General features: G+C 52.9%; 1 protein-coding gene and 1 long non-coding RNA gene across 5 annotated transcripts in view; one reads left to right on the top strand and one right to left on the bottom strand.

Annotated features, from left to right (window-relative positions):
* The window catches only part of PSD2 (pleckstrin and Sec7 domain containing 2), a 119,191-nt gene that overhangs the window by 58,343 nt on the left and 46,836 nt on the right, over positions 1 to 14,012 (top strand). Inside the window, exon 1 of one of the 4 annotated variants that reach the window (XM_038530307.1) lies at positions 4,462 to 4,690. The exons of 1 other annotated variant lie outside the window; for it this stretch is intronic. In XM_038530307.1, the coding sequence (XP_038386235.1) occupies positions 4,637 to 4,690 (54 nt within the window). In that variant the 5' untranslated portion in view covers positions 4,462 to 4,636. Of the gene's footprint in view, positions 1 to 4,461; positions 4,691 to 11,751; positions 11,923 to 12,131; positions 12,312 to 14,012 lie in introns of those variants that run through there. 2 more of the 4 variants (XM_038530308.1, XM_038530309.1) reach the window with 2 other exon arrangements.
* LOC102153686 lies at positions 9,209 to 11,649 on the bottom strand. Its single transcript, XR_005355412.1, has 4 exons — positions 11,387 to 11,649; positions 11,261 to 11,307; positions 10,882 to 11,086; positions 9,209 to 10,278 (listed from the first exon to the last, which is right to left on the bottom strand). It is a non-coding gene; the product is annotated as an uncharacterized LOC102153686 (long non-coding RNA).

Raw genomic sequence — 14,012 nt, forward strand, 5'->3', positions numbered from 1 at the left:
TTTCTCTTGAAATAGAAGTGGACTTGCTGGGTCATAGGGTAGTTGTATGTTTAGTTTTATAAGAAACTGTTCAACCTTTTTACAAAATGGTTATACACTCCCACCAACAAAGGGTGATTTCCATTGTTGAGTTTGAAGCTCATAATACAAGGAAGTTGTCACCTCCTTGGTTTTGGATGCTATATTTCAGTGAATACCACTGAAGGTCATAATAACAGGGTTGGCTGCAGTTGCCCTGGAAGTCACTGGACACCTTGGACTGTTTCTCATGCACAGATGAGTGGATGGATGCCAAGACTTCTTGATCCTAAAACTGTACAATGGCTTTGTTGGAATCTGAATGTCAGGGTTTCCACTAATTTCCACATTAAATTCCATCTTGTTACTTTTGACTTACCCCTCCAGCTAGTCCTGATAATGATGAGAGTAGCGAACTCACATAGACCGACCTGTGCCAGCGACCTCTCTCAGAACAATTCTACCAGGGAGCTCTATTATCCCCATGTTAGAGGTGAGGAAATAGAAGCACAGAGAAGGTAAATGACTTTCCCAAGCTGCACAGTCCTAAATGAACTAGGATTAGAACCCAGGTAGTTTGGATCCAGACATTATGATCTTTTTTTAAAAAAGATTCTATTTATCTATTTGAAAGAGAGTGTGAACGAGGGCTAGAGAGAGAGAGAGAGCATGAGCAGGGGAAAGGTAGAGGGAGAGGGAGAAGCAGACTCCCCGCTGAGCTGGAAGCCCGATGTAGGGCTCAATCATGGGACTCTGGAATTGTGACCTGAGTGGAAGGCAGATGTTTAACTGAGTCACCCAGGTGCCCCCCACCCAACATTATGATCTTAACCACTCACCTGCTGTCTCTTTCTGGCTTCTGATGTCATTTCCCTCCATCTTCCAGTTTCTGCAAACATGCTGAGCATGTCTCTAGGTCTTAATCCCAGGGATTGATTAAAAAACAAAAACAAGAGCAGCCCCGGTGGCGAGTGGTTTAGCACCGCCTGCAGCCCAGGGTGTGATCCTGGAGACCTGGGATCAAGTCCCGCGTTGGGCTCCCTGCATGGAGCCTGCTTCTCTCTCTGCTTGTGTCTCTGCCTTTCTCTCTCTCTCTCTCTCTCTCTCTCTCTCTCTCTATGAATAAATAAATAAAATCTTAAAAAAACAAAAACAAAAACCCCTATGACCAGGTAAATCGGGGGCCAAGTGAGGAGTGGTGGCATGCTTCTAAAGATCTCCTTTAGTACTTGTCCTATTTTATTTGCCATAATCTTTGATGGTATTTACTCCACCAGCTGCAAAGCCATGGAACTTGGGTCCAGCTGTGGTTTTCCACTATGGTCTCAGGACAGCATTCATCAAATGGCTCTCTGGAATCCCCACACAATCAGCATTTCAAGTCAGTCCCCAGATATCTGCCCATGGGCCCAAAGAACAAAGGAAACGAAGATGGGACTGGAGTAGCACTTGTTTGAGTCCATGTGAGCACCTAGTGGCCCTCTATAGCTCCCAGGTCTTGGCCCAGTATCTAGTGTATAGTAGGTACTCAACAAATTCTTTTTGGTTATTTTTTTTGAAGGCCACCTTATTTTTTATTGTGGTAAAATAGACGTAGCATAAGAGTTAATATTTTAACCATTTTTAAGTGTGCAATTCAGTGGCATTAGGTGTGTTAAAAATATGCAGGCATGATCACTATTTCTAGAACTTTTTCATCATACCAATAAGAACTTAGTACCCACTAGATAATAACTTTCCTTTCCATCTCCCCCAGCTCCTGGTAACCTCTATTTTACTTTCTGGTTCTATGAATTTACCTATTCTAGATACTTCTTAGAAACATACAATATTTGTCCTTTGGTGTCTGGCTTCTTTCACTTTGCCTAATACTTTCAAGGTTCATCTGTGTCTTAACATCCAGAATTTCCTTCCTTTTTAAGGTTTAATAATATTCCATTGCATTAGACATGTGTTTATCCATTCATCTGTCAACAGACATATAAGTTGCTTCCACCTTTTGGCTGCTGTGTGTAACACCACTATGAAGCTTGTTATTTCATAGTCTCTTTCTAATCAGGTTTCCCCCAACCTTTTCCATTTGAGTGGCTCTTGTACAGACCCTGTGACTTCCATGTTGCTAAATCCATTGGTCATCTTTCAGTTCTCATCTCACTCAATCCATCAGGACCATTTGATCAGGTCCATATCTTTCCTCCTTGATATTATTTGTGCCTTGAGCTTATAGGCTCCCACATTTTCCTGCTTTTCCTCTACTTAAAAAAAAATATATATATATATTATTTATTTATTTGTGAGAGACACAGACAGAGAGGCAGAGACATAGGCAGAGGGAGAAGCAACAGGAGCCTGATGCAGGACAGTCGTGATCTCAGGGTCCTGGGATCAAGTCCCACATATGGCTCCCTGTCCTGCTGGGAGCCTGCTTCTCCTTCCCCCTTTGCCCACCAGGCTTGTGTGCCTGAGCTCTCTCTCTGTCAAATAAATAAATAAAATATTAAAATAAATTAAAAAATGCAAGTCAAATCAGGTCAATTCTTTGCCCCAGATTTTGAGTGGTTCCTCATGTCACTATGTAAGGCCATAGCCCTTACATAGCCTACAAGGCTCTGCATCATTGGGCCCCTGCTCTCTCTGTGTCTTATCCTCTACATTCCCTTCTTGTTCTTTTTGCACCTTGCTGTTCCAGGAACGTGCCAGGCACACTCCCAGCTCAGAGCCTTTGTGCTAGCTATTCCTGGACTTTGGAAATCACCCTCCCCTCCCATATCTACATGACAAATTCCTTTACTGCTTTCTTGTCTCTGCTCAGATTCACATTCTCAGTCTTTTGGCAGTATTCTGTTTGAAGTTGCAATGCCTGTCATCCTGTCTGCCCTCCTTATCCCCTTTACGCTGCCCCATTTCCCCTTGTAGTATTTGTCGTGGTCGCTCTTATAAATTTTACTAATTTATTGTATTTAATTAATTAATTTATTATCTTACTCTCACCTCCACTAGAAATGATTCTGGAGGTCATGGATTTTCCTCTCTTTTGTCTACTGATAGGATTCAACCTAGAATAGTGCTTAGTACATATAGGGCCTCAGTAAAAGTTAGTTGAAAGAATGAATGAAGAAAGTAATTGTGATAATTTGGAAGAGATCTGCAATCTAAAATAGTCATTGAAGCCAAGAAAATGTGGGCCTCGGGCCTGGCCAGGCGTCGTGGACTTTACTGCTGTTCACTGGGCAGCAGTCATCCTACTGCTCCTGGGAGCTCTCTCCGCATTTGCCTTTGGGATGGATCTGCTTCCACCATGGGTCTGGTGGGTATGGATAGCCTGGGCCGATTCCACTCTCCACTCCCGGGGTGGGCAGGGGGCAGGGCAGACTCTTCAGGCCACAGTGATTGGTTCAGGACTGGGCATATTTCACTGTCTGGGCCAATGAAACTGCATATTGAGAATTTTACTTCTCTTCTTGGGATGGGTAAGGCTTCTTCCTGCAAAGGCAGATGTGGGCTCAGAGCTGCCTTGCCAATTTTGTTACTTTGTTGGAAGAGCCTGCCCGGGATCAGAGTCAACACAAAGGACTACTGAGCTACAGATGTGGAGAAAGATATTTAGGAGCCTTGATGCATACCACCTACAGCTGGATCTGCTCCCGGACTTTTCATTTACACGAGCCTCTTTTCATTGAACAGAGTTTCTGTCCCTTGCAGCTGCTTACATGGTACCTGCCTGAGCTCATGAACTGGGGAGTGAGGAGGGGGCTGAGTAGGGCCTGTAGCGTGTGTGGGGTGGGTGGCTCTGGTGGCAGTATAGGGGAGAGGGCCTGAGCATTCAGTTAGCGCTAACTGGAGGCAACAGGGAAAAGATTTGCCTTGGCCCTGCCCTAGAGGAGCTCCCAATCTGTAAGGAGAGAGGGGCATGGACTCTACGGGGGCATGGCAGATTGAGGGATCTTGCTCTGCCAGCTGCAAGCTAGGCTGAGATGGATTGTGCCCAAGGTTGGGTAAGGGAGTAGGAAGGGGGAGATCTTCCCCATTGAGTTACCTCCCGCTCTGCCATTCCCCCCACTCCCCGCCCCAACGCGCGTGAAAGAGGCGAGCTGAAGCACACACGGGCTTTGCCGCGTCCTGGAGATGTGTTCTGGGGTAGGACACTTAACTTTCCCAGCTTCAGTGTCCTCATAGGTCAAATGGAATGAATGCCGTCCACCTCATCGGGTTCCTGTGTGGATGAAACGAGATAATATGTGAAATGAGATAACGCCAAGAACTCAGAATGAACCTGGCTCACGGAGCGCTCTTAATAAAAATCAGCTGCTGGGGTTATTATCGGAGGTCTTTCCTGGCCCGGGAAGTATGCCTGCTGTGTTGCAGGTGCAGTTCTTGTGGACACCAGCAGGTGACGCCCTGACCCCAAAAGAGCTCATTCCTGGACAGCCTGCTTTAAAAAGGGCTCCGGAAGGGGCTGGGCAGGGCGGCCTATCGGAGCTTGGCCCCCTAGACTCCTGCCTTCCCGGCTCCGGCGGGGAGAGGTATCTGCATTCCCCTCAGTTCCAAAGAAGAGGGGGCCTTGGTCACCATGGGATAGTCAGTGGAGCCTGTTTTTCCATCCGTATTTTGGAAGAGCATGGCCTGCAGAGACAGCCTGGGTCAAGTTGAGAAAATACTCAGGTTGGACCAGGTAAAGGGCTGCCAGAGGAGCGAGCATCCCAGCGCGGAGGCTGGTTAGAAAGGGCCAGTGGCTGGACCTCGGCGCACGGCGGGGCCTGGTGCTGGGGCCGGGGAAGAGCCATACGACTTCTAGGCTCTTCCCTTCTGGGTGAGAAGTTAAGAGGGGAGCTGCGCGGCGCGGAGGAGCCGGGACCGGCTGGCCTGGTGGCGCGGCCGCGCTGGAGATGCTGGGGCCGGCCGGCAGAGGGCAGCAGAGGGCCTCCCGGGCTGCGCGGAGCTCCGCTGCCAGCCTCGAGCCGCCTTCCCGGGAACGTGGGAGCTCGCGGCTCCAGGCGCCTCCCGGGAGGGAGTCCGCGTGTTCCGCGTCTCTCCCCTCGCCCTCCCCTCTGTCCCTGGGCTTTCTGAGGGCGGGCGGGGGGAGAGGAACTCGTGGGCGAGGGGAGAGTCGGCCCCAATCCGGAGTTTGTGCACCCTCTTGCGGAGCTGCGGCTTCCCTGGGTGGGATCTGCGGCCGCTCTAATCCTAGGCGCCCCTGCTTCCTGGGGGAGGGCGGTGTTCCCTCCCCAAGGCTAAGGATCCTTCCTCTGACCCCCATAACCCAGGCCTGAGGGTCAGGTGGACCTCCGGAAGCCGGGGAGTGCCACGCCGCAGCACCCAAGCCAGTTCCCAGCATCCGCCTGGGCAGGCTCCCAGAGGCCCACAAAGGCCTTCAGACAAAGTTCTGGGCCGGGCTTTGCCTGTGCTCTGGGCCCGCAGCCGGCTGGCTCTAGGCACTCCAAGTCCCTGGCACTCCTTATGGGGTTTTGTCCACTAGCCCTGGACCGGGCTGGCAGGGCCCTGTTTGCTGGGGGATGGGGGTAGGACAGGCAGCTCCCCTTTCTTTCCTGCCCGTGTCCTAGCTCTCTTCCAGGATACCCTCCCGCATCTCAGGCCTGCTCAGCTGTGGCCTTTCCCACTTGTCCTTCTCTTGGCTGCAAGCCTACATCTTTGCCATCCTCAGATCTTGCCTATACTCTACCCCTCATTTCTTCACCCATGTATTTACAATAATACTCGGCAAGTATTTATTGAGCTCCTACGATGCTCCAGACCCTTGCTAGATCACCGGGGATCCAGCAATAACAAGACACAGTTCTTGTCCTCTTTGGAGTTCACAGACCAGGGGGGTAGTAGGTAGGAGCCTAGCAAAATTCATACTTAAAAACTGATCTCATTTTGTGATAACTGGGGTAAAGCAGATAAGTTGCCTGCTCCAGGAAGCTCTACTGTTAGGGATGCTTCCTCCGGGAAATCATCTGCTAGGTGATGAGCTGTGGAAGGAGGGACTGTGGGCCCTGCCCACCCTCCTTCCCCAGGCCTGGCACATAGACATGCAGTAGTTGCTCAGGAAATGTGGAACAAATGGATGAATCATCCTCATGGCCACATGATGGCCAATGGGAATAGCTTTTCCTCCCCATACTCCCTCTTGTCTAACATAGGACTCAGAGGTAATGTTGGGGATTATATAGATGAGACCTTGAGGTTGCCAGGAGTCCCTCCTAGGCCTCTGTGGCTTCCTTCCTAGCTCCTCATGACACAGCTTACCTACCTGGGGCTCTGTCAGAGTCCTATGGCTCATGTGTGGATTTGCCCATGACCTTTCATTCATCCATTCTTTGGCTATATTACCTTTTGGGTACCTACAGTATGCTGGCCCTGGGCTCTGGAGAAATGGGGACCCAGAGAAGAATGAGAAGGGTCCTGGCCCTCCTGGACTATCTGGTCTAGACAGTAACAGCACAGTGTGATGGGGGAAAGTTGTGGTGCTGTGTGAGCTGGGATGGTGTGCCCCTAGGGGCACCTCCTCAGAGAGGCCTCCTCTGGCCACCTGGCTGAAGGAGCTCCCACTCTTCTAGCTACGTGCTGCTGTCACATCTCCATTTTTTTTCAGAGTACATTTCAGTATCTGTTGGTGTGTTCTTTATTGGAGAGCTTTACTGAATGCCTGCTATGTATCAGGCAATGTTCTAGGCCCTGGGCATACAGAAGTGAAAGAACAAATTTCCAGCTCTCCTGGAGCTTATGGTCCAGTAATGATAGTGGTGGTAGGAAGACCGACAATAACCGGAACAAGCAAGTAGGCATGTAGTATATAAATATGTGTTAGGAGAAGCAAGCAGGCAAAGGGGAGACTGGTAGAATTTTAGGCAGAGAGCTGAAGGGGGTAAGAGATAAGGCCATGCAGCCACCTGGGGGAGGAGTGTTTCAGGCAGAGGGCGTAGCAAGTGCAAAGGCCCTGAGGTGGGAATGTGCCTGATATGTTAGAGGATCAGCAAGGAGGCCCCTGTGGCTGGAGAGGAGTGAGGTTGGACAGGTGGCACAGCCCACATCACGTAGGAACTTGTAGCCATGGTAAGGTTTTGTTTTGACTCTTAGTGACATTGAAAGCCATTTGAAAAAAATTTTTTTAATAATCTTTTTTTTTAATAATCTTTTTTTTTTTAAAGATTTTATTTATTCATGAGAGAGAGAGAGAGAGACAGAGACACAGGCAGAGGGAGAAGCAGTCTTCATGCAGGGAGCCTGACGTGGGACTCGATTCCAGGTCTCCAGGATCAGGCCCTGGGCTGAAGGCGGCGCTAAACCGATGAGCCACTCGGACTGCTCCATTTGAAGATTTTGAGCAGAGAGGTGACAGGATCTGGCTGACATTGAACAGGATCCCTTTGGCTGCTGTGTTGGGAATGTGGGCAGGGGGGTTGGGTGCAAGCAGGGGGACAATGAGGAAGCCACAGTAACAGTCCAGGTGGGAGGTGATGGTGCACCAGCCAGGTGGTGGCAGTGTTGCTGATGAGCAGTGGCCAATTGAAGACGTGTTTTGAAAGTAGATCCCACAGGTTTTATTGAGGGATTGCATGCGGGGTGTGAGAGGCAACAACAAGGGCTGACAAGGCCTGCGTTTAGGCCTAAGCTGACCGAAGGAAGGTGATGGCATCTACTGTGGCAGGGAAGTAGTCAGTTTTGTGTGGGATGATTTGGAGCTGCTCCTTGCATATCCTAGTGGAGACCTCAGGCCAGCTGTCAGGTATGAGGGTCTGACCTGAGAGGGATGAGGTTTGGGCTGGAGAGTCACACAGGAGGATCCTTAGGGTTTCAATGGGCTTTGAGGCCAGGTGGGATCACAATGGGAGACGGAGGGGGAATATAAGGCAGAGGACTGACAGCTGGGGCCTTCAGGGCTCATTGACCAGTCGGTGAAGGAAAGGGGGCGGCAGGGTGGGAAGGTGCAGCCAGGGATGTAGGAGGGCAGTGTGAGTCCTGGAAGCCAACAGGAGGAACTGCTTCAAGGAGGAAGGTGATCACGTGTGTCATATGCTGCCAGTAAGTGAGATTAAGTGTGAGAATTGACTTTTGGGTTTGACATCATAATGGTCACTAGGGACCAGGCTCCTGTCAGTCTATCTAGTCCCTTTGCACAAATAGGAGAGAGGCAGCTCCTCTAGGTCAACCCATTGTGCAGGCACACAGAAGGGAGATACCTCAGTGTAATGGAATACATCCCTCTCCCCAGCCTGGTGTAGCCTTGAACCAGGCACAGCATGCTGAGGGGGCAGCAAGCTGGATTTCAGTACCTTCTTCATTCCATGTGTGCTCCAGGTGCCTTTATGCAGTGCCCAGTCTGTACATCTGTACTCATTATCTCTGTCGCTGACCTTGATGAGCAGTGTCAGTTGAATAAGTGTAGGTAAAGGAATGAGAGTCAGGTTGGAGTGAGTTCAAGAGAGAATGGGAGAGAAATTGGAGAGTATGGACAATTTTTTTCAAGATTTGCTATAATGGGGAAAAAGAAATGGCACAATAGCTGGAGGGGGCTAGGGGTTGAGAGGAATTAGCAAGAGTGAGTGAAGAGAAGGCATCCTAGGCAGAGGACCAGCATAAGTCGAGTGAGGTTATTAGGGATAGTTGGGGTGTATAAGGGTGGGTGGGGTCCTGGAACATCACATTTGAAGTGTGAGTTGTCAGGAGAGGACACTGGACACATGGGTTGGGGCCTTTATGTTAGGGGTGAAGGGGTAAGGGCAGGGTTGGAGCATGGCTGGGTACACACTAGGTGATCACTGAGTACTTCGGGATTGGCCTGGGGCATCCTTCCACAGCCTCCTTACCCTGGCCTCAGTCCACCAGCTGGAAGATGGGAGCATTAGGTGTTTCAGCTGCTAACTGGGCGAAGCCTTCTTGGGATCTACGTGCCTTCCTCTGGGTGATGGGTCTTAGGCCCTGGCCCCTCTCCTCCCTGGATGTCACACTCCTCAGGCTGAGGAAGAGGAGGGGGCCCTGCTTGGGTCTGGGGAGGCAGGAGGTCAGGTAAGGGCCTCACCATGGCAGGGACTGTGCTGGGTGAGGTAGGCTGGGAACCGGGCCCCAGCACCTGCCTTCCTGAGACTCACCTTCAGGTGGGTGCCGTGTGTGTGTGTGTGTGTGTGTGTGTGTTTGGGGGGGGGAGGTGGGGAGGTGGGGGAGGGGAAGGGAAATCTTTTGGAGGAAGGCACAGAAGTTGCTGATTCTTTTTTCCTTGGAGAGATGCTGAAGAATGTAGCACATTGTGGCTGCTGGCAGATGCTGACCCTGTATTCTTTCAAGAGGCAAAAGTAGCTACACAGAATAACGACAGTGACTCTGTCCTGTGTCTAGTGGCCCAAAGCGCTCTGGCACACAGAGACCACCTGTAGCCTTGTGACAAGCCCTTTGAGCTACTGCCACTTTACATGGGTAAGGGAGATTCAGGGAGGGGATACAGCTGCTTGTGGTGGCACCACCGGGAAGTGGCAGTTAGATTAGAACCCAGGCCTCAGGCCCTGGCTAGCTCATGCCCAGTGCAACAGGCTCCCAGAGCTGCCAATAATGGGGATCAGTGCCAGGCCAGGGACTAGGTTCTGGCTGCCAGATTAAGTGGAGAGACAGCTGTATCTCCCTCCCTCTGTCTCGTCTTTCCTTCTGCATGGATTTATTAAGTGTGTTAGGTCCTGGGCATCCGTTGTGAACAAGAAAGACCTTGCCTTCAGGGGGCTCACAGTTCATCTAGGTGGACAGAGGGTAAATAATCCATTCCATGAGTAAGTCCTCATTACAGCTGGGATAACCACAGCCTGTTGGGTGCAGCTGGGTACTAGGGTCTTCTTGGGTGGGTAGGCCCTGAGCACATCAGCTCCTTTCATCGCACCCCAGCCCTGCGGGAGAGAGGCTATTACCATCCTTATTGGGTTGTTGAGGAGGTCGAGGCTCAGAAAGGTTGTTCAGCTGTGACTTGAGGTCCTGGGTCCTGAGCATGGGGAATGTGGAAGCAAAGGCTTGTCACCTCTCCTTTGCCCACAGCTCCTGTTGGTTGCCAACCATCCCTGCCTACAGGTAGCAGACAGCAGAAGGTTAGAGGGTAGGACAGCAGGGAAGCCATGTTTCCTCTGTGCCCTCCAAGAAGGTCCTGGGCACTTGTAGTAGAGTGGCCTCCTTGTTTCTGGGCTCTGTGGGACAATCCCCAGGTTTGATGGGCAATACAGGGGTGTGGCCTGAGTGCTGTCTCAACTGCCCAGCTGTGCTCTTGGGCCTCAGTTTTCTCATCTGTAAAATAGATTTTAGGATTGTTATGAGGGTTAAATATAACACATGGAAGGCATGTAACATGAACTCTGGCATATGGTGGATGTACAGTTAACAATTAAAGTGTCACCATGGTTGATGAAACCCCAGCTTCAGCTGTGGCCCAGCTTGAACAGGGAGGAGACTAATCATGGCTCAGACCTTGCATCTTTAATTAGTCCATCCTGCACAGTTTAGATACCTCTAATAGTTCAGCAAATCCTCTCACCCTCTGCTTCCTAGGAAGAGGGCCCCTAACTCTGTGTGTGTGTGTGTGTGTGTGTGTGTGTGTGTGTGTGTGTGTTTATAGTAAGAAAGAAGGTCAGAGAAAGCTTCTTGGAGGAAGGGGCATTTAAGCAGGGATTTGAGGACCTGAGTAGGAGTTCATTAAGCATGGCAGGATCAAGGCCTGACCAAGCAGAGGGTGGAGCACCTACAAAGATTTGGAGGTGGGAAGGAGGTAGGGCTGACTCTACCCTGCTCTCCCTTTTTAGCAGAACTGGACCTGTTCACTCTCTGCTGTTCCCCCAGCTTCTGGCTTCTGTAGATCCCTATGGGTCCCACCCACAGGGTGCCCATTCTCACCTGTCTGAGGGGTGGAATTTTGCCCTGCAGGAGCTGCACAGCTAGGAAGTTTAGGATACATTACTGTCACCCTTCTTCAGAGCTAGGGTCCTTGGGGGGTAGGTCTTTAAGGTGGTGACCACCATCGCAGGTCCCTTGGGAGATGGTTTTCACAGCTCACAGCATCTTTATCTCTCTTCCTAGGCAGCCTCCCCCTGACCTGGCACTGGGGATGTGCATTCTTGATTAGACCCACCCTTCCCCTCTTCCTCCCACAGGGTGTCTCCTTTGTCTGAACCTCTGTCCTGAGTCCCCTGCTCTTCCCATACCCCAGGTCTGTCTGTCCCTCTGTCTCGCTAGGTAGGTAGGTAGGTAGATAGGTAGGGCAGGCTCTGTTTACCGATCTCTGAGATGGTCCCTCTTGTCCCCCACCATCTGGGCAGGTCTCTGTGTGGGGAGAGGAGGGCAAAGAGTTAGTGGAGGAACAGACCTTTGGAGCAGGGCAAGGACCTGTTCCCTCCTTTACCTGGAGGTGGACTCAGGGTGTGAGACTGAGGGTCCTGCCGCGGGGGGCGGTGGCTGGGTCTGACCCGGGTGAGAGGACAGCAGCGGCCCGGCTGGGCGAGGAAGGGGGCGGAACCTCGTGGCGCTCCCCTCCCCCACTTTCTTAAAGGGCCGGGCGCCGGGCTGTGCAGGAAGCGGCTGGCCGGAGCCTCGGCGGCGGGTCTGGGCTCACAGCGGGGACCTGGGAGCGGAGGCGTGGCGGGCGGGCCCTCTAGGGTGGCCGCGGTGGCCGCCTCGCCTCCGCCGGTCCCTCTATCGCCCGCCTGCAGTCCCCCGCCCTTCCCTCCCTCCCTCCCTCCTTCCCCCTCCCTCCTGCCTTCCGTCCCCCCCACCTCTGCTCAGCTTCCCCACAGCCTCGGCTCTGACACCTGGAGGGACCTAAGCGGGCGCGGGGAGCCGACAGCGGCGGAGCGGGACGGGCCGAGTCGGCCCAGCGGAGGCCCCCGCCTGGCCCCGCCGCCCTGAGAGGCTGGACCCGGCGCCTGGGACTGGGAGCGGGTGAGTGGGGCGGTGAGCGGGGCCGCGGGGCCACCTAGTCCCCGGGAACCAGGGCCCCGCCTCTAGTCCCCGAAGTCGGGGTGGGGGCCAGGAGGGGATGCGGGGGTGGGGGGCACACAGTGCAGGGCGCCGCCCTCCGCCCTCCAAGCCCGCCCGGGTCTGCTAACAAAGCTACATTTTGAGATCAATTGCGTGGCGGCCGGAGCATCCGAAGGATACAGTTGTCATGGAGATGGGACCGTGAGAGGAAGCCTGGGATGGCCGGGTCGGGGCCAGGGAGTGGGGGCGCCACCAGAGAACCCCAGGCCAGCCTGCAGGGCCCGCTGGGGCCAGCCAGCCCGATTTCCTCCTGGGCTCTGCTCCTGATCCCCCCTTTTGTATAATCTGAGGTACATGTGTGTGTTGATGGGGTGCCAGTGGCAGCTTGGTGGCAGGGAACCTGGGTGTGGGTTGGTTGCCGGGGCCTGCTGGCAGCTACCTTTACCACGGAGCAGCTTTGAGGATTTATTTCTGTTTCCAGTTTCCTAACTTTGACAGCCTGGCTTGGCCGCCAGGCCTTCCCAGCTCTGGACTCCGCTGCTGGAACAGGGGCTTGCACGGGGGCGTGGTAGACAGTGGGCAAGGCTGAGAAGGCACATAATGGCCGGCCTGCCTGGCCACCGGCAGGGAGGGAGGGGTCCTTAGAGCCCCCTGCTGGGGCTGGGGTGGGGCAGGGAATCCAGATGTGGGGGCCACCCTGCGCAGCTGGCTCCCTCCTAAGAGGAGGTATTCTGACAGTTGCTGTCCCTGGTGGATCTGGGGACTCCCTGAGTCAGAACTGGGGACGTTGTCTCCATCCAGGCCCCGGGGGGGCCACTGCCCCAGCCTACCCTTTTGTCTTGGGGCCATCCTGGGGGGACCTTGGAAGGGAACTAGGGACAGAAACACTAGCCACAGTGGAAGGGGGTCTGAAATTCCTGGCAAGCTCGGGAGAAGCCAGGCTGAGCTGGATGGGTGGGTGAATGGGGAGGAGGGGGAGGGCTGATGGCCAGGGCAGATGGGTAGCTTGGGTCTAGGGAGAGGCATTTGAACTTTTGGAGGTTCCCTAGCTCCTTCTTCCAGACCCTGGAAACAAGAGCTACTTAATGGGGGGTTACGCAGGTAGTTTGAGGGAGAGTGGGTAAGAGGCACTGTGACTACCTCCAAGCCCAACAACCCCTAACCCTGGATGAATACAGTCATTCTACCACCCCCGTCCCGTCCCTCCCAGGGAAGCTCTAAGTTCTGTGACCTGGGATCTCTGAATCAGTAAAATGGGCCAGCTGCGCTCCCCTACTCACCTCCTATCTCTGGAGGAGAGACCTGCCCACCCAAGAGCCCCCTTCCCCAGTGTATAGGGAAATATGTCGACAGGACTGAGAAGGCGGGACTCTGGCGGGGGTGGAGGGTGACAGGGGACGTGAACATTACCTCATCGAGCTTCCATATATTAAGTACTACCGCTGGCTAAGTAAGCTCACACAACCATCTTTAGAGGGAGATACTACTATTATTTCCGTTTTGTGGAGGTGGATGCTGAGGCTCAGGGAGAAGTTACTTGTTTCATGTCACTTGGTAAGTGGTTGAGTCAGGATTTGTACCTGGGCAGAGCTGTTTGCTGCTTGGACCTATGTCCTCAGTTTCATTCTCTTCTTCCCTGAGATGCAAGTTAGGAGGGAGGTGATTGCGTGCCTTTCCATCTGGAGCAAGGGAGTAACCTTGGGGGAAACCGAGGCACTGAGCTAGGATCTCCTAGAGAGGTGGGATGGAGGCATTCCCATTCAGGACGTTTTGCTTGCAGGAAAATGACACTGCCTCCCGTGACAGAAGATGTTCTAGACATCCTCTGCCAGATGGTCTTTTCCAGGAAAATCTGTTTTGAGCGGCATCTTATGTCTGGGGCTCCATATTTAGCCTGGCTCCTCACACACTCAGACTGTCGCCCCTTGAGGGGTGTTTGGAGGGAGCGGTGAGCTTGGGCTGGACCTGGCTTCTTGCCATAGCTCAGGCAGAGGTAGGGTGGAGTGGCCTTCCGGGGACCTGGCTGCTTTCTGCAGAACCCTTGTCCTAAG

This window comes from Canis lupus, chromosome 2 (genome assembly GCF_011100685.1).
Source record: "Canis lupus familiaris isolate Mischka breed German Shepherd chromosome 2, alternate assembly UU_Cfam_GSD_1.0, whole genome shotgun sequence".
Lineage (NCBI taxonomy): Eukaryota > Metazoa > Chordata > Mammalia > Carnivora > Canidae > Canis > Canis lupus.